This window comes from Pan paniscus, chromosome 1 (assembly GCF_029289425.2).
Source record: "Pan paniscus chromosome 1, NHGRI_mPanPan1-v2.0_pri, whole genome shotgun sequence".
Taxonomy (NCBI): Eukaryota; Metazoa; Chordata; class Mammalia; order Primates; family Hominidae; genus Pan; species Pan paniscus.
Window position 1 is genome coordinate 78217586 of NC_073249.2, and position 19835 is coordinate 78237420.

At 40.2% G+C, this 19835-nt stretch overlaps 1 protein-coding gene and 1 non-coding gene across 18 annotated transcripts in view; one reads left to right on the top strand and one right to left on the bottom strand.

The window, feature by feature from the left end:
* The window catches only part of PRRC2C (proline rich coiled-coil 2C), a 109890-nt gene that overhangs the window by 56514 nt on the left and 33541 nt on the right, over positions 1-19835 (bottom strand). For all 17 annotated transcript variants that reach the window (XM_034940455.3, XM_055111658.2, XM_034940501.3 and 14 more), the window contains exons 7-14: positions 14924-15006; positions 13822-13955; positions 13654-13741; positions 12213-12357; positions 9329-9382; positions 4196-4811; positions 1557-1726; positions 877-1126 (exon numbers count right to left, since the gene is read on the bottom strand). In XM_034940455.3, the coding sequence (XP_034796346.3) occupies positions 877-1126; positions 1557-1726; positions 4196-4811; positions 9329-9382; positions 12213-12357; positions 13654-13741; positions 13822-13955; positions 14924-15006 (1540 nt within the window). The remainder of the gene's footprint in view (positions 1-876; positions 1127-1556; positions 1727-4195; positions 4812-9328; positions 9383-12212; positions 12358-13653; positions 13742-13821; positions 13956-14923; positions 15007-19835) is intronic.
* On the top strand, positions 19014-19117 carry LOC112438342 (U6 spliceosomal RNA). Its single transcript, XR_003026788.1, has one exon. It is a non-coding gene; the product is annotated as a U6 spliceosomal RNA (small nuclear RNA).

Genomic DNA, 19835 nt, shown 5'->3' on the forward strand with positions numbered 1-19835 from the left:
ATTCTCCATATGAAAAGCATTTTTTTCCTGAGTAAAAGATTGGTGGAAATTATGTAAGGGTTGTTCTGTGAATGGAATTTTATTACTGCTGTTAAATAAAAATTGCATTTAAGAACTGAGGAAGCAAAATAAGCAAAATCACAATAGCAGCCTGTTTTACTTCAAAAGAAAGAAAATATTACACATATAAAAATCAGACACCAAGTACTGTGACTCTGGATGTCAATACAAACATCATGAAAATTATACTATGATAACTTTCAGAGAAAATTCTTTCCTAAATTCCATTAACCTACCTTAGTTGGTCAATATTCTACAAAATATGCCACTTAAATTTCCAAATACCAGTATAAATGTAAAAATCAAAACATGATTTGTGATCAGCTTATCATCCCTAAAATTTCCTCTGTAACATTTTGGTAATAGATTATCTTGATTTATTCTGATGGATTCCATAAAAGACTGCTAATTCACTTTTTTTCCCCCTAACCTAAAAGGAAATTCAAGTGTTAGGTTGGTAAATGATGGAAGAACCTGAAAAGGAATATATATAACATATGGACAAAATTCAAATGCTGAAAACACTTTAAAGAAGAACAACAATGTAGCCAATAACAAATACTGTTAATAACACATAATTATTTCCATCTGAAGTTTTAAATAATACTTACAAAACAGAAATGAACTAGTATTTTGTTCTTGCCACATAATATGAGTGTCAGATATTTAATTACTCGATGCTGAAAGTTACATCATTTTGATTAAAAATCGGAGGTTTAAGTTTTTCCTAGATTACAACTCTCAAAGGAACTGAAACTAAAAGCAGGGGAAAAAAAATTTTGATCCTGTAAAACTATAAATGCAAATTCAACTGACCAGGATGAATGGGTGGAATATCCATAGCAGGTCTTCCTGACATCATTCGAGGATCCATGTAGGACTGCATCATGAGCCACCTTGGATCAAAACCCATAGAAGCCAAATGCTGAGGATGAGGCTGCATAGGCTGATAAAGAGGTCTGTGTGGTGGAGGAGGGACAGTACTACTGGACGGTTGTGAAGGAACAGTCTGTGGAAGTACACCTTGCTGTTGCTGCTGCTGCCACTGCTGCTGTTTCATCTGTTCCTGAAAAAGTAAGATCCCATATCTTGAGAGTTTAGTTCCACATGACAAATTAATATAATCAATCATATCACAAAATAATGGCCTGTTTTGAATCCCTGAAGGAAAAGTAAGAGTTCAAAAGGTATTTAACAGTTAGAGTTGGCAAGACAAAAAACTGAAAGATGAACTATAACATTTTACCTTATACTCAAGCACTGTATGATCTATCTCCTAGAAATGGAAGATGGTGTCTATAAATGAGGCAGAAGATCAAAAGGAATGACACAGAAGGTCAAGGTAAAACCCACGTTAACTTTTATTTACAAGGAAAAATAATTTCAAGGGAACTTTGTGTGCTTTACGTATTATCAGTTTTATGTCTAATTTCCCAGACTATTGCATAATAAACCACTTCAATCACACATACATGATAAAATATTTTTATCATTACCTGCTGCCGCTGGAATCGTGGAGGTAAAGACTTCTGAAACTGTTTGAAATAGCCAGATAATACAGCCGGCCGAGGTTGAGACCCTGATTCTGGTTCTGTTTCATGCACCACTGGTGTGGCTTCCTTTTCACTGCGATTGCTGTCTTGTCTAGTGAAAACGGGTTCCTCCTCTGCTCAAAGAAAAGGTGAAAGGTAATAGTATTCATCTATGACACTTATCAAACACAGGATTTTTACAAAGACTGAGGTATAATAAAAGTTAATGAGAAAGAAAATATCCTCGACACTCTAAAACATTATTTTCTACTTTAACATTGGTAGTTATCAATGAAGTAACATTAGATTATCAAAACCTTAGATTTCCTAAAAGCTGCATTCTTAGAGATGGAGGGCAGAGATCCAAATGCTTCATCATATAAAATCTATGTTTGTTTCTTTTTTTAAATAATGAAACATTTCCAACTCCACATATTTTTTATTTGTTTCAATAAACATCAATGTAATTGTCAGTATTTACTGGTAGTTCATTAAAATCTACATGAAAACACAAATGGCCTATAAATATTTAAAAAGAGAGCATGTTGGTTTAGTTATTTATTGGATAAAGGGACTATTATCTGTAAGGAAAACTAATGAGTTTAAGTCTGAAGACAACAGAGTGATCACCAGTTATCTTCAAACATAATTCATTCTAGAATGTCATTTGTCACAATTACAAAGCCACGCTTGTTACAAATTCTTTTCTCAAATGACTAGTAATGAATTTAAAATGGAAGTTTATCTCCCAATGTAAAAGCATGCTGTTAAGAATCACAAATAACATTTTTATTGCTTGGATTACATTCAATATTAAGAATGTTGTAAAAGAGTGAGCAGGTCATGGTGGTGCATGACTGTAATAACAGTAACTCAGGAGGCTGAGGTGAGAGGATCACTTTAGCCTGGGAGTTTGAGACCAGCCTGGGCAACACAGCAAAAAAAAAAAAAAAGAATGGAAAATAATATACTGGAGGAAAAAGAGCCACATAGGCACTGACTTTAAAATCACGTGTGTCTTGAGAACATCTCAGAGAGCATTAAAACAAACAAAAAAATTGTATGTGTCTAGTATCAGAATTGAGGGGGAAAAAAAAAATCACATGGGTACATCTCACTGATAAACAAGCTAAAATTAAATTGCCATGAGAGAGAATATATAAAATGTGAATGAAAATAAAAGCACAAATAAAACTTATTAAACTATGACAATGTTTTCCTTTCTCTTGTGAACACTTTATTTCACTATTTTGGTGTTATGAGCAATCTTCATAAGTACTTATGTAATATAAGCCCACTATTCAATAGCAAAGTCTCTCTAGATTGATTAATATGAAAAAAATCTGAAATCTTAGAGTCTTAACAAATGGTCCATACAGGCCTTATTTCATTAAAAAAATTAAAGATAAAATACTCATACTCCTTTATAGTTAAATTAAGAGCCAAGTTTGAAGGTAACCCTGCATATAAATAAAAACTTTATTTTTAAAAACACATTCTTATTATTTTAAGCAGCAGTGCCTTGTAGAAAAGAGCATGAGACATCAGGTTAGAAAACTTACAATATTTCGACATCAGAAAATACACTGAAATAAAATTGCATTTCTATTTTAATTCAAGTCGTTCATTAAAACTAAACTTTAGGCTGGGCGCGGTGGCTCACGTCTATAATCCCAGTACTTTGGGAGGCCGAGGCAGGCAGATCACGAGGTCAAGAGATTGAGACTATGCTAGCCAACATAGTGAAACCCCGTCTCTACTAAAAATACAAAAATTAGCTGGGTGCGGTGGCACGTGCCTGTAGCCCCAGCTACTCGGGAGGCTGGGGCAGGAGAATCACTTGAACCTGGGAGGTGGAGTTTGCAGTGAGCTGAGATTCCGCCACTGCACTCCAGCCTGGAGACAGAGAGAGACTCTGTCTCAAAAACAACAACAACCACCACCACCACAACAACAACAAACAAAAAACGAAAACCCTGAACTTTAACTTTGCCAAGGCTTTATACTATATTTGAATGCCATTAATCAGTCTACAAGCCAACCCGGAGAAGAACAAAAAAGTTGATTAGATCTAGAAAAAGAATTTTATTTTAAAGTATAATTACTCCAGGAAATTACAGTTTAATAGCATATCAACTACACCATGGAAGCTTGCATGTTTAAAATGATTAAACAGCAAACCTGAAATTATGAACTAGGTGCAGTCATTTAATTATGATAATCCAACATACTCATTAAGCTCTATGCCAGTTCAGTTTTAGAGGTATTAATGCATGTGAACAAATGAGATTTTGTTTAGTTAAATGTCTTGGAGTCAGAAAAAAGCAGGGGGAGAATCAGTATATGTGACTATGAAGCCAATACAATTCTGCAGATAAAACAGAAATGAAGCTCATCTAATAACTGGGAAACACTTCAGAGACGTCTGTTCATATACAGAATTAGAAAACATGGCTCTAGCCCATATTTTGTACTGCAAATGCTATCATAAAACAATCACTTTTATATTGATTACATATATTTAAAATATACAAACCCCAAACTGTAACCAACATAAAGCTCTTTGTAAAGTTTTTAAAAGAGAATGAAGAAGACTATCAAACCTTTATTACAGCTGTTTTCACTTTCTTGTTTTTCTACCATGGGCTCTAAATTAGGTTCTCTGGGTTCAATTTTCTCCTCTAATTTCTCCCTTTCCTTCTCCAGCTCACATTCCTTTTCTTGTTCTTTCATCTTTTGTAGTTCTTTTTCCTTTTCTTTCTGCCGTTCTAGTTCTTTTTCTTTTTCTTGCTTTCTTTCTTTCTCCATTTCTCTTTGTTTTTCCTGCTCCTTCTCCAGCTCTTTCTCCTTTTCCTGTCTCTCTCTCTCTTTTTCCCTCTCCTTCTCTCGCTCCTGTTCTTGTTCTTTTTCGAGTTCTTTCTCACGCTCCCGTTCTTTTTCTCGCTCCCTTTCCCTAATTTCCTCAGGAGATGGTTGTTTTTCCAGGATGCCAAGCTTCTCATCCAATCGTTTCAGTTTCTCCGCACAAGCTGCCTTCCTTTGTTCTTCCATTCTTCGCTCTTCCTCTTCACGCCGTTTACGAGCACGTTCTACTGCTGCAGAAATTTCTGATTGTTGTCTTCGTCTTTGCTTCCATATTTCATCTTCATCAGCTACTTGCTGCTTGGAGGGAAAGGGGCCTGGTCTTCCAGGTACTGCCTGTCGATCTGGAGGTGGATGCTGAAACATTAAGGTATCAGATGAGTATGACAACTCTATTTCTGACTAACACTGGGTATCAGGCATGGAGAAGGAAAAACCCCACAAAAATATCAGAAATTTCTCTGATGAACGTACACATTAAAATGAAAACACATAAGATGGGAAATATATTACATCTAGATAATTCACCAAACTAAGACCAGAATAATTAATCCAGCGGTCCAATGTTTACTGAGTATGTACCTATTATTGTGCCAGACGTTGTTGCTCATTCAGTATTTGCTGAATAAAACTAGAAGCACAACAGTGAATCTCAAAATCTAAATTTAGAGACAAAGGAAATTTAGCATGGATACTTTAGAAGCAGCTGCCAGAGTTGGAATGTCTAAGGGAGAGAAATGAAGGTATTAAATATCCAAAATGATGGCATGTGAGCCCTGAGAAAATTAAGGTACAGCTACAGGTAAAAAGCACAGAGCCAAAGAAGCAAAGTGAAAAAGACAGAGTCAGTGCTGTAATGATACCCCAAAGGAGAAGAAATTCCTACAAATTAGTCTGGGTGAAGAAAAGTTCTATCTTTAGACTGAAAGATCCAGAAAAGCGTATCTAGAACCCGGAGTGGAGAATCGGAGGATCATCTGAAATATCCAAGTTTCAATGACTAAATTTTCATTAATGTGTTATAAAACAATGACAGGTTTTAAAATCACTGCTTGCAACTATGCAAAAACAATAAAAGTAATTAAAAAAATTTTTTTTAACATATTGATTTTAAAAGCTACTAGGGTGAAGAAATCTTAAAGAGCCATATGTAACCCAGCTGGAATGCTTATAAAAAGATTAAACAATGACACAACGAAAACACTTGACTGAGTATCTTTTTAAATGAATGCAGACTACCATTTACTAATAGTGCCATCATATGCAAATTACTTCATCTCTCTTGTGCTGAGGTTCTTCATCCACAGCTCAGAGATAAGCTGAAAAACCAAATATATTAGTGCCTAATTTACACAACTCACTTCATAAAAGTAAAATTTACATAAAATGTGCTGTGCTGCACATATTTTAAGTGTATAGTTTGATGAGTTTGGACAAATGATACACCTGTGTAACCACTGCTCCAACGCAGACACAACATTTCCATCACTCCTCTGCCTCCCCCTGTGGCCCCAAGCACCCCAACCCTAACCTTGTATAGTTCTGTTTGTCCTAGAATTTTATATACATGTATAAAATTATATTCTCTTTTGTGCTAGCTTCTTTTGCTAAGTATAATGGCATTGAGGTTATTTTATGTATGAGTAGTTTGCTCCATTTTACTGCTGGATAGTATTCCATTGTGGGCACGTTGTTTCATGTATGATAGACATGTGGATTGCTTCCAGTTTTTAAACTATGAATAAAACAGCTATGAACATTCATGCGTAAGTCTTTGTGTAAATGTATGTTTTCCTGGCTGTTGGATAAACAGCTACAAGTGAAAATCCTGTGTCATATGGTAAATAGATATTTCATTTACAAGAAACTGCCAAACTGTTTTCCAAAGTGGTTATAAGGTTTTCCAATGTATAAGGGTGCCAGCTGCTCTATACATCCGTGCCAACACATGGTGTCATCAGTCTTTAATTCTGGCAGTGTAGTAAAATCTCAGTGGTTTTAACTTGCATTTCCCTAATAACTAAAGACACTGAATATCTTTTCATGTGCATACTGGCCATTCTTACATTTTCTTTTGAGAAACAAATGTTCAAGTCTTTTTGTTTAACTACGTATGATTGAGTTGTAAGATATTAAAAAAAAAAAAAAATACGGCCCAGGCTAGACACGGTGGCTCACATCTATAATCCCAGCACTTTAGGAGGCCAAGGCAGGAGGACTGCTTGAGCTCAGGAGTTCAAGACTAGCCTGGGCAACATGGCGAAACCCCATCTCTACAAAAAATACAAAAAAATTAGCCGGGCATAGAGGCACATGCCTGTGGTCCCAGCTACTTGGTAGGCTGAGGCAGGAGGATCGCTTGAGCCCAGGAGGTTTAGGCTGCAATGAGCTGAGATCTTGCTCCAGCCTCGGCAACAGAGCAAGACTCTGTCGCGCAAAAAAAAAAAAAAAAAAAAAAAAAAAGCCCAGATACAAGTCCTTCGTCAGATGTATTAGGAATATTTTTTTCTGTAACATTGCATTCTTTGGGAAATGTTCTCCAAAGTCCAACTGACCAGCTGCTTTTCCTTTCTAATTCGTGGCCAAGGTCTTATTTATCGAAGAAAACTTTGTCAGCTCCAAGTTCATGAACACTTGATCTTCTATACTTTTTTCTAGATGTTTTAGTTTTAGTTTCTGTGTATGCAGAAATGTTATAAAGAGCTTTCAGTGGTTATGAGGAGAGGGATTGCTGGAAATGATGGTGATGGTTGCGATATGTACAGCTATCACAGTAGGGTGATTACAGAAGGTCTGGAGACCCTGATCATAACAACGATTTCAGGAAAAGAAAAATCTGCTAGTTAGAAAGAAGAACAAGTAAAAAAGTCAAGAAGAGCAATGTGTATGTGGTGAGAACAGCAGATGAAATTAGAAAAGTAGACAGAGATCTGAAAGATCATGAGAAGGACTTGAACAAGGAGTAACGGACCTAATCCATAGTTTTAAAAAGACAACAACTACTACAGAAGAATATGGGATGAAGGTGGCAAGTGAGCAGGCAGCATAAGAGGAAAGCAGTATCTGTCAAGAACCCACTCCAATAGTTCAAAGGAAATATAAAAGGTGGTAGCAAGTAGTCAGTGTACATTTTGAAGGTACAGGTGACAATCTGCTGATAGATAAAGCTAGATGTAGGGTAAAAAAAGAAGAGTTAAGAGTAACTTCTAAGTTTCAGCCTTAGCAAATATGTGAATGATAATGCCATTACCTGAAATGGGAAAGACAGGAGAAGCAGCACTGTGGGTATGCAGGAAAGGTGGGGGTGTGTGTTATGGTTTGGACATATTTGAGCTGTTTACTAGAGATCCAAGTGGAGATGTTGAGTTGATTGTTGAATATATGACTCTTAAAAGTCAGCGCAAAGCTTTTCGGGCTAAATGTACATTTGAATGCCATCAGCTCATAGAAGACATCCCCAAGGAAAAGGATACAGATTTTTAAAATGGACTGAGAAAAAGGCTGAGTGCTCCAACACTCGAAGTGTAGGAGGCCCAGAAGGAATAGAAAGCAAAGAAAAACAAAATAGCGAGGTGTCTCAGATGCAAGTAGATAAAAAAGTGTTTTAAGGATAGGCCAGGGATGGTGGCTCAAGTCTGTAATTCCAGCACTTTGGTAGGTCAAGGTGGTATCTTGTCTAGGAGTTCGAGACCAGCCTGGGCATGAAGGTGAGACCCTGTCTCTGCAAAAAATTAGCCTGGCGTGGTGGTGTGCACCTGTAGTCCCAGCTGCTGGGGAGGTGAGAGGACCCTTGAGCCCAGGAGTCCAGGTGGCAGTGAGCTATGATTACACAACTGCACTCCAGCCTGGGCCACAAAGCAAGACCCTGTCTCTAAAAATATATGCATATACAAAAGAAGGATAGAGAAATCAACTATGTCAATGACTCAGTTGAGATTTAAATGAGATGAAGACAAGAAAACTGAATTTGTCAAGATGGAAGTCATCATTGACTCTGATAATAATAGTTTCAAAGGTAGAGTGGGAAAAGAAAGCATGCCTGGAGAGGGCTAATGAGAGAATGAGCAGCAAAAGACGGTAAGTATAAATAGTTCACTAAAAGAATTTCATTGGCCGGGCGCGGTGGCTCACGCCTGTAATCCCAGCACTTTGGGAGGCCAACGTGGGCGGATCACGAGGTCAGGATATCGAGACCGCCCTGACTAACACGGTGAAACCCCGTCTCTACTAAAAAAAACACAAAAAATTAGCCGGGCGTGGTGGCGGGCACCTGTAGTGCCAGCCACTCAGGAGGCTGAGGCAGGAGAATGCTGTGAACCCAGGAGGCAGAGGTTGCAGTGAGCCAAGATCACGCCACTGCACTGCGGCCTGGGCGACAGAGCTAGACTCTATCTAAAAAAAAAAAAAAAAAAAAAAAAAAAAAAAAAATTTCACTGATGGAGAACAGAGAAATAGGGTAGACACTGCAATGGGATGGAAAGTGGGATGGAGTAATGTAAAGTGAGAGGTTTTTGTGAAGTTGTTTTTCTTAAAATATGAGATAACATTTTCATAAGTGGAAAAGGATACAAGGAACCAAGTAAAAAAGTGTCCTTAGCACCAAAAACAATAGGAAGAAAAAGTATATGGGCAGTGAGATAGAAAAAAAAAGTTATCTCCTAGGTACTTCTTATTTTCTTAGTGAAACTTGAAGCATGCTTATCAACTGAGAATGAAAATGAAAAGGATGAAGAGTAAGACATGTAAGAGTCACAAGGTAAAAAGTTAGTAACTGTTTCATAAAAGTTTTGAATAAAAAATTTGGTGTCTTTCCACCAAAACAAAAGGTCAAATAAAATATATAATCCATAAACAAGCACTTAGTTAAAATTTACCTGCTGTGCAAGCAACTTTGGAGGTGGTGGCAGATGTGAAGATGTTCCACGTTCCTATTATAAAGAAGAAAGAATTATTCTTATTATTCTGGAGACAGTCTTGCTCTGTTGCCCATGCTGGAGTGCAGTGGCATGATCTTGGCTCACTGCAACCTCTGTCTCCCGGGGCCAAGCAATTCTCATGCCTCAGCCTGCTAAATACCTGGGATTACAGGCGCCTGCCACCACAACCGGGTAATTTTGCATTTTTAGTAGAGACAGGGTTTTGCCATGTTGGCCAGGCTGTTCTTGAACTCCTGATGTCAAGTGATCTGCCTGCCTTAGCCTCCTAAAGTGCTAGGATTACAGATGTGAGCCACCACACCAGCTTGAAAGAATTACTTAAAAAGAACCATATAAGAAAAAATATATCTGCTGGGTGCGGTGATCCACACGTGTAATCCCAGCACTTTGGGAGGCAGAGGCAGGCGGATCACCTGAGGTCAGGAGTTCAAGACCAGCCTGGCCAACATGGCAAAACCCTGTCTCTACTAAAAATACAAAAATTAGCCAGGCGTGGTGGCGGGTGCCTGTAATCCCAGCTACTCTGGAGGCTGAGACAGGAGAACTGCTTGAACCTGGGAGGCGGAGGCTGCAGTGAGCCAAGATCATGCTACTGCACTCCAGCCTGGGTGACAGAGCAAGACTCCGTCTCAAAAAAGGAAAGAAAAAGAAAAGATATATCTATTAGAAATATTTCAGCCGGGCACGGTGGCTCATGCCTGTGAGCCTAGCACTTCGGAAGGCCAAGGCAGGCGGATCACAAGGTCTGGAGTTAGAGACCAGCCTGGCGAACATGGCGAAACCTGTCTCTACTAAAGATACAAAAATTAGCCAGGCATGGTGGCGGGAGCCTGTAATCCCAGCTACTTGGGAGGCTGAGGCAGAAGAATCACTTGAACCTGAGAGGCAGAGGTTGCAGTGAGCGGAGATCACGCCACTGCATTACAGCCTGGGAGACAGATCAAGACTCCATCTCAAAAAAAAAAAAAAAAGATATATTTCTGAATGTAATGATTTTCTCAATACCATAAGATTGCTAAACATCTTTCTCCTCTCTTTTTAAATAAAAGCATATCACTCATTACAAGATTACTTTCTATGCAATCACTCTATTTCAGTAAGGTTAGAATCTTAAATGCACTTTACAATAAAAATTTTAGCCAGGCGTGGTGCCTCACGCCTGTAATCCCAGCACTTTGGGAGGCTGAGGCGGGTGGGTCATTTGAGGCCAGGAGTTCAAGACCAGCCTGGCCAACATGGGGAAACCCCAGCCCTATTAAAAATACAAAAATTAGCTGGGTGTGGTGGTGCACCACTGTAGTCCCAGCTAGTTGGGAGGCTGAGGCACAAGAATCTCTTGAGCCCAGGAGGTGGAGGTTGCAGTGAGCCAAGATCACGCAACTCCATTCCAGCCTGGGTGAAAGAGCAAGGCTCTGTCTCAAGAGGGAAAAAAAGAATTTTAGTCTAGCTGTTCTGGAATTCTGATCCAGCAAATCTGACTGAGGAGATCTATGCCTCTAATTATTAAATTTTATTTATGTAAGCTCAATTCTTTTCTAGTGGCAAACTAAAAATATGAGATTTATCTTAAAAAAAGAAAATCTAAAACATAATGGAACAAAATATATGAAACATTCACTTGCTAATATAAACTGTCACATAAACTGTCACATGACTGTCACAAAAAAGTCAAAGACATCAAGACATATTCCATCTATTCCTCTATTCTTTCATGAAAAATTCTCATTCCCCATTATGCCAATAAGTAAAAAGTCACACAAAAAAGTTATTAAAATGTTATTTAAAAAATTCTTCTTTTTCAGGGTTCATAAATTTATTCAATGGATCATCAATGCCTTAAGATTAAAACCCTCATATAGCATACATTTTAAAGAAGTGGTTCTTACATAGCTCTCTTACCTCTCTCCCATATCAAACTACTTAGAATTTCTTGAATGTGCCATGTTTTCTCATACTTCTCTACATGTGTTTCCACTGCTTGTAACAGCTATATTCCCTTTGAATACTGCCTAAATCATGCTTGTTTAAGAATTAGCTCAAGTACTTAGTCTTCTGCAGCCTTCTACCTTAAATGAATTCTCAAAGAACTTATTTTGTACCCTCTATGATTACGCCACTTAGCACACTGTAACTGCTTACTGACTTTTTTTCCTGTCAAGGAAACTGTTAGCTACCTCCTTTTAGCCCTCAGAAGGGACAAGTTCCTCCATCTATTTTGTATGAATCCAACAAATACATGCTAACTATACTGATTCCTTAATAAAGAGATAAGTGGACTCCCTTGAAAGTAGTCCTTTTTATTCCCAGTTTATAATGCAGCTTTTGCAACCATTTACCATCTCAGAAGTGGGATCAAATATCTGTTGCACACACATTTCCCTTCATTCACAATGTTCTTCAAAATGATTCAGACTTTAGATCTCCCTACTCACTATGTGATTTCCCTACAGATAGTGTACCATTCACACAAAAAGACTGACTAGTATTTAAGTATTCAATAAACCATAAAGCACTTCAGCAATGTTTATTTTATTTTAGAAAAATATTATCCCTACACTTTGCTATGATTGAGCTATATCATAAGGTAAAAAAAAAGTGAAGCTTTAGTTTTCACTTGATAATTTTAGCTACTGTATTGATAATTCCGGTTAAATGCAATAAAAATTATGATAGATTCAAGACTATTCAAGAAAAAAATACACAGTTTCCTTTTTCTAAGTCCCGTTCCACTCTGTGGTAAGAATAATTATCCATAGTATTACACAGTAATTACAATAAGGAGATCCTTGCAATAACAAGGATCTCCATGAGTCCAACAAACCTGATTAAATGAAGGTCCTTTCCCATAGGGAACTTTTGCCACTGATGCTTGGGCAGGTATTTGGGAAGATGATTTAGTGTTGGAAACTTCATCTGTTTCTTTTTTGTTTTCATTGTTTTCAGAGGCTTTTGAACCTTGATCCTCACTGAAAAATCAAAATGCAGAAGAAATAAAGTGGACCAACTGTATCATAAGTACACACATTATTTTTGCAATTAAAAAAATTATTTCTGTATGGTTTCTGGGGGGGGGAATGTATTAAGGAATGAGATGGGTGTGTGACCCATTAGTGCTAATTTGTTCTTTCAATAAATATATACTATGAAAGTGCAATACAGTAGTTGTCAAATCTAAACACACGTCAGGCATATATCCTGGCAAAAGAATATAATCACATCATTTCCTATCTCCTCTACGTAAGAAATACAATCCAAATATAACTGGGTAATATTGGAATTATTATTTAACTGCATTCTAATTTATTCTGATTTAATAAAAAGATAAATCAAACTACAGTATTTTTTCAAAGCCACGACAAACCACAGGTATCTCTTAAATGATCATAAAACGATGTTTGTCACAATGCCATAACTGAAAAATCATACCAAATGTGCTTCCAAACTTCCATATATTTTAAAAGCCCAACTTTTATGATATATAACCCATATATTCCTGACTGGTGCTCCAATATTCCAGAATGAAGGAAAAAGAAAGAAAAAGCTCCCCATTTTCCAAGGCCCTAATGCAGTTTACTAAGTTTTAAGAAATCGAGGACCTGAAGCAGCTGTAGTAACCCAGGGAATTATTCTCCAATTTTGTAAATACAGATCAGGTCAAGCAAGTAACAGTTTAAAAAATTGTTCCTAATACCAATTCTCAAAAGATCTCCAAACTAGGTGCCAAGCATCTAAATATCTTTTTTTTTTTTTTTGAGATACAGTCTTGCTCTGTCACCCAGACTGGAGTGCAGTGGCATGATCTTGGCTCACTGCAACCTCCGCCTCCCGGATTCAAGTGATTCTCCTGCCTTAGCCTCCTGAGTAGCTGGGATTACAGGCATGCACCACCACGCCTGGATAATTTTTGTATTTTTAGTAGAGATGGGGTTTCACCATGTCGGCCAAGCTGGTCTCGAACTCCTGACCTCAAGTGATCTGCCTGCCTCGGCCTCCCAAAGTGCTGGGATTACAGATGTGAGCCACCGCACCCAGCCCTAAATGTTTTTAAATAAACTTTCTTGAGACGCATCAAATTTTAATTCCTTGATTAGCTGTATACTGTATTAATCTAGCTCATTAAGCACCCTCTATTCAGTAAAACTTCTGAGAATATATAAATTCTACAAATAAACAATTGTCTATTAACAAAGCCTCTCTGCATAAGTAGCTAATATTGTATCAACAAATTCATACTGTTATTAGTAAAAGATATCACAACTTACCTGTTATTCTCTTTAGGACTGTTACTTCCTTGTTCATCATCATCACTGAAATTCAGTTGCTCTGTATAATCTACTTCCATCTGAGCACCTATTAAATTAAGGAAAACTCAGACTGGCTGCTTGAAAGCATCTAACAATTTAAAGGACTTAATTAATTTTGCCTCTTACCTGCCCAACCTTCATCAGCTTCAGCATCTAGGTTATCAAATTTATCAAGCTCCTTCAGTTCTGATGCACTAAGAATGGATGGGCGTTCAGGCTCAGAGGCCCATGAAGGAGGTGGGCCTCTTCCTCGAAGGCCTCTAATGAAAGGCAGGTCATGGAAAAGATACAAAAGTTTATGATACTAAACTGGGAGAATACTAAAAGATTGGAATTTAGTTCATTTCAACATTAGTGTTTTCTACACCAAGATACCTAATATGTTCTGCATGGACATGTGTATGAAAAAATTAATATTAATACGTAATGATAGGATAATACGTAACTCTTAAGTAACAGCTGACAAAGTTTTTAAGAATTCTCAAATATTTAAGATAAACCAAATATATGTTAAAAGGATAACGATATGAATAAAACTAACTTCAAAATATATATTTTGAGGAAAATAATTCAAAAGGATGTTCAAGTCTCATATAATAAGCAAAAAAAAAAAAAAAGAAAGAAAGAAAATGAGGAGTCCATAATATGAAAGGAAGAAGAGAAAAACAAGTGTCATCAATTTTAGGCCATGTTTTTCAGTTTTCTTTTTGTTTTGAGACGGAGTCTTGCTCTGTCGCTCAGGCTGGAGTGTAATGGCACAATCTCGGCTCATTGCAACTTCCGCCTCCTGGGTTCAAGCAATTCTCCTGCCTCAGCCTCCCGAGTAGCTGGGATTACAGGTGCACACCACCATGTCCGACTAATTGTTTTGTACTTTTTTAATAGAAACAGGGTTTCACCATGCTGGCCAGGCTGGCCTTGAACTCCTGACCTCGGGCGAATCGCCCACCTCGGCCTTCCAAAGTGCTGGGATTACAGGGGTGAGCCACCGTCCCCGGCCTGGTTTTCAGTTTTCAAAATCCTATGTAAATTAATTTAAATGCTTAAAAGAATGAATTATTTCTGTTCTGTCTTATAAGAGTTAGCCAATTATTTACTAATGACAACTGTACTGTGAGGATAGGAAAACGATCAATTACACAACTCAGAATCACACAATCCACTCAACCTTCAGGAAATCTTAACAAGCATATATTCCTTACAGACTTTAATCATTTAATAGCCTTACTTGTTTGTTTCAGATAAAGAAGGTGGGAATCTCATGGGACCATGTAGAGGAGGATATGTCATCCTCGGATACTGTTGGAACATCTGAATGAAGGAAACAAAAAATTGTGATAAATTTAGCAACCTAGTTATTTTAAAAAATTATATATATATATAAATCTGAGCCTAGGCCTGAAGTTACAATTTATAGAAACAATGATTTAAGTGAATAAAACTATTAATGACTGTTATCTATTCATCCTCAATAGCAACCCATTTCCAAGGCCATTGCCACTACCAACTCTTTATAAATAGAATAACTAGAGCACATATGAAAAACTTCTGTATTATATTAATAAAATTACATTAAAGTAACTGTATCAAGATATGTACACATTAAAGTAACTGTATCAATGAGATATGTAATGTAAAATTACATTAAAGTAACTGTGTCAACAAGATATAAATTACATTAAAGTAATTGTATCAACAGGATATGTACACACATGCACCCTAGCAAACGGCAAAGTGAAAATATTTGAAAAGCAAATGCTGTTGGCCTTCCTCCATAAGCAGGAGTAGAATAATCAGAGGCAGATTTGTGGATAAGGAGGATAACATCAGTCCCCAGTCCCAGCACCTCAAAAAGAAAAATGTAGGGGTGGCAGGCGTGGGGAAGAAGAACTCAGCTCAGATAAAATTAAAAGACAGTCCACAATCCAAGGAAGTGAGTTGGAAAAGGGAGACAGAGAGCTACCCAGAAATTTTCTATGTATATGGCATAGGTGAATTCTCAATCGAGTTACTGCACAGATGATCATTATAAACTGTCCCAAACAGGTCCAGATACTGTTCTCTGTAGGAACTTGGCTCTGGGAAACTAAACTTAAGAGAAGACATAAGATAGATTCTGAGAACAAATAACACCAAGGGATTCATCCTATGATTTTGAAGGGAAGAAGGGTCAAAGAATGTCTTGGTCATTGACTATACGCTTATATCCAAGTCAAATTATGTAAATAATAGGAAATTATATTACTGTAAAAACATAATTTATATCCTGAAATAGAAGACTAGTTTTTCTAAAAATTAAGTAGTAACTGTGTGTTAGATAAGAAAATTCTTACATTTGAAGTAAGGCTATGTTTATATGATTATGTTGTCTAAAGAAGAAATTTCTCAGCCAGGTGCAGTGGCTCATGCCTGCAATCCCAGCACTTTGGGAGGCCGAAGCGGGTAGATCACGAGGTCAGGAGATGGAGACCATCCTGGCTAACATGGTGAAACCCTGTCTCTACTAAACATACAAAAAAATTAGCTAGGTGTGGTGGGCGTGCCTGTAATCCCAGTAACTCAGGATGCTGAGACACAACAATCACTTGAACCCAGGAGGTGGAGGTTGCAGTGAGCTGAGATCACACCACTGCACTCCAGCCTGGCGACAGAGAGAAACTCCGTCTTTATAAAAAAAAAAAAAAAAAAAAAAAAGGAGAAGAAATTTCTCTTAAGTCAGGTTGAAGCAATGTTAATTAAGTCAAGCAACAGCTGAAACTCAGTTGGGGAAACTTTGAGGGATACTCTGGAGAATTTTCAGTTGCATCACACTTCTATACTGAAGTTAATAAAGACACTACTGGAGGCATATGTTCATAGCTAAAGTTGCATTAAATCCTTCATCTGGTCATTCCAGACATAATTTCATGTGGTCTTAAAAAATGCTTAAAGTCTAGGAATTTGCCAGAAAATTCATTTTAGAAACAAATTTTAAATTCTCAGTATACAGTAGTGATATTTAAATGTTTTTGTTAATTAGTGGAACACTTTATTCAAATATAATCACTGATGAAAGTGGGAATGATGCCCACGTGGTTTCCCCTCTTTCCTATCCTACCCTCTCACATGAAAGTTCAGGGGTCTTTGGTAGCACAATTTGAAAATGATTAGAAAAAAAGTAATTGGGTATAAATCATTTTTCAAGGCCAGGTCAGCATACTCCCAAACTTCTTTTAGGAAAACATTTAATGGCCAGGCACGGTGGCTCACGCCTGTAATCCCAGCACTTTGGGAGGCCGAGGAGGAAGGATCACCTCAAGTCAGGAGATCGAGACTTGCCCAGCCAACATGGTGAAACCCTGTCTCTACTAAAAATACAAGAATTAGCTGGGCATGATGGCGTGCCCCTGTAATCCCAGCTACTTGGAAGGTTGAGGCAGGAGAATCGCTTGAACCTGGGAGGTGGAGGCTGCAGTGAGCCGAGATGGTGCCACTGCACTCCAGCCTAGGCGTCAGAGCAAAAAACATTTAACAAGTAATTGTATTTAATCATTCATCTCCCTCTGTTAGTCTAGAATGATTAAAAAATAGTAATGGGGGGTCAGCCCCCTGCCCGGCCAGCCGCCCCGTCTGGGAGGTGAGGGGAGCCTCTGCCTGGCCGCCCCTACTGGGAAGTGAGGAGCCCCTCTGCCCAGCCAGCCGCCCCGTCCGGGAAGGAGGGGGGGGGGTCAGCCCCCCGCCCGGCCAGCCACCCCGTCCGGGAGGGAGGTGGGGGGGGGTCAGCCCCCCGCCTGGCCAGCCGCCCCATCTGGGAGGGAGGTGGGGGAGTCAGCCCCCCGCCCGGCCAGTCGCCCCGACCGGGAGGGAGGTGGGGGGGGTCAGCCCCCCGCCCGGCCAGTCGCCCCGACCGGGAGGGAGGTCGGGGGGTCAGCCCCCCGCCCAGCCAGCCACCCCGTCCGGGAGGTGAGGGGCGCCTCTGCCCGGCCGCCCCTACTGGGAAGTGAGGAGCCCCTCTGCCTGGCCAGCCGCCCCATCCGGGAGGGAGGTGGGGGGGTCAGCCCCCTGCCCGGCCAGCCGCCCCGTCCGGGAGGGAGGTGGGGGGGTCAGCCCCCCGCCCAGCCAGCCGCCCCGACCGGGAGGGAGGTGGGGGGGTCAGCCCCCTGCCTGGCCAGCCGCCCCGACCGGGAGGGAGGTGGGGGGGTCAGCCCCCCGCCCGGCCAGCCGCCCCGTCCGGGAGGTGAGGGGCGCCTCTGCCCGGCCGCCCCTACTGGGAAGTGAGGAGCCCCTCTGCCCGGCCAGCCGCCCCATCCGGGAGGGAGGTGGGGGGGTCAGCCCCCTGCCCGGCCAGCCGCCCCGTCCGGGAGGTGAGGGGCGCCTCTGCCCGGCCGCCCCTACTGGGAAGTGAGGAGCCCCTCTGCCCGGCCAGCCGCTCCGTCCGGGAAGGAGGTGGGGGGGTCAGCCCCCTGCCCGGCCAGCCGCCCCATCCGGGAGGGAGGTGGGGGGGTCAGCCCCCCGCCTGGCCCGCCGCCCTGTCTGGGAGGGAGGTGGGGGGGTCAGCCCCCTGCCCGGCCGGCCGCCCCGTCCGGGAGGTGAGGGGCGCCTCTGCCCGACCGCCCCTACTGGGAAGTGAGGAGCCCCTCTGCCCGGCCAGCCGCCCCGTCCGGGAGGGAGGTGGGGGCGTCAGCCCCCCGCCAGGCCAACTGCCCCAAAGGGAGGTGAGGGGCGCCTCTGCCCGGCCGCCCCTACTGGGAAGTGAGGAGCCCCTCTGCCCGGCCACCGCCCCGTCTGGGAGGTGTACCCGGCAGCTCATTGGGAATGGGCCATGATGACAATGGCGGTTTTGTGGAATAGAAGCGGGGGAAAGGCGGGGAAGGGATTGAGAGATCGGATGGTTGCCATGTCTGTGTAGAGGGAGGTAGACACGGGAGACTTTTCATTTTGTTCTGTACTAGGAAAAATTCTTCTGCCTTGTGATCCTGTTGATCGGTGACCTTACCCCCAACTCTGTGCTCTCTGAAACATGTGCTGTGTCCACTCAGGGTTAAATGGATTAAGGGCGGTGCAAGATGTGCTTTGTTAAACAGATGCTTGAAGGCAGCATGCTCGTTAAGAGTCATCACCACTCCCTAATCTCAAGTACCCAGGGACACAAACACTACGGAAGGCCGCAGGGTCCTCTGCATAGGAAAACCAGAGACCTCTGTTCACTTGTTTATCTGCTGACCCTCCCTCCACTATTGTCCTATGACCCTGCCAAATCCCCATCTGTGAGAAACACCCAAGAATGATCAATAAAAATAAATAAATTTAAAAAAAAAAAAAAGAAAAAAAAAATAGTAATGTATATGCTCACTTTGGCAGCAAAATTGGAACAATACAGAGAAGATTAGCACAGCCCCCGCATAAAAATAACATACAAATTCATGAAGCATTCCATATTTTTAAATAAAATCAACAATATGAAGGAATGGAAAGTATGATGGATATTTAGGATTCAAACATTAGGAGTTAAACAACAAACTAAATAAATATGACCTAGATTTTTGTTTCCTATGAGAGTAATGAGTCTTCTGGAAAACTAAATGGATGTATCCAGGCACATGTGACTTGCTTTACAACTTTACATTGGGCTGAAAGTAAACAAAGAATGAGGACACCAAATCTAACTAATAATTTAGAAAATGTGGTGGGAGGGCAGGGGTGGGTGCCAGAGTATATAATAAATGAAATTAAAGATAGAATCAACAAAATCCAAAATCTGAGGAACTTCACAGGTTAACAAATTATAACAGATAAGCTCCAAAGGAAACAGGAGATAGAAATATCTATAGGTAACAAGATTCTTAAAAGAAATGTGAACCAATCTCAACGAATGGATGTTGCCTGGATCCTAATTATGAGACAACTACTGGAATACTAACATAATATTTGAGAATATCAAGGAATTAGTTTTCTTTTTATGTATAACAGCATTGCAAACCTTCTCCCCAAGTCTTTATCCTTTAAAATAGAACTTAAAATATTTACTGATGAAATATCTTGGATTTGCTTTAGTAATCCAAAGTGGTAGGAAAAGAGCGGGCATGGTGACTCATGCCTATAATCCCAGCACTTTGGGAGGCTGAGGCGGGTGGATCACTTGACGTTAGGAGTTCAAGACC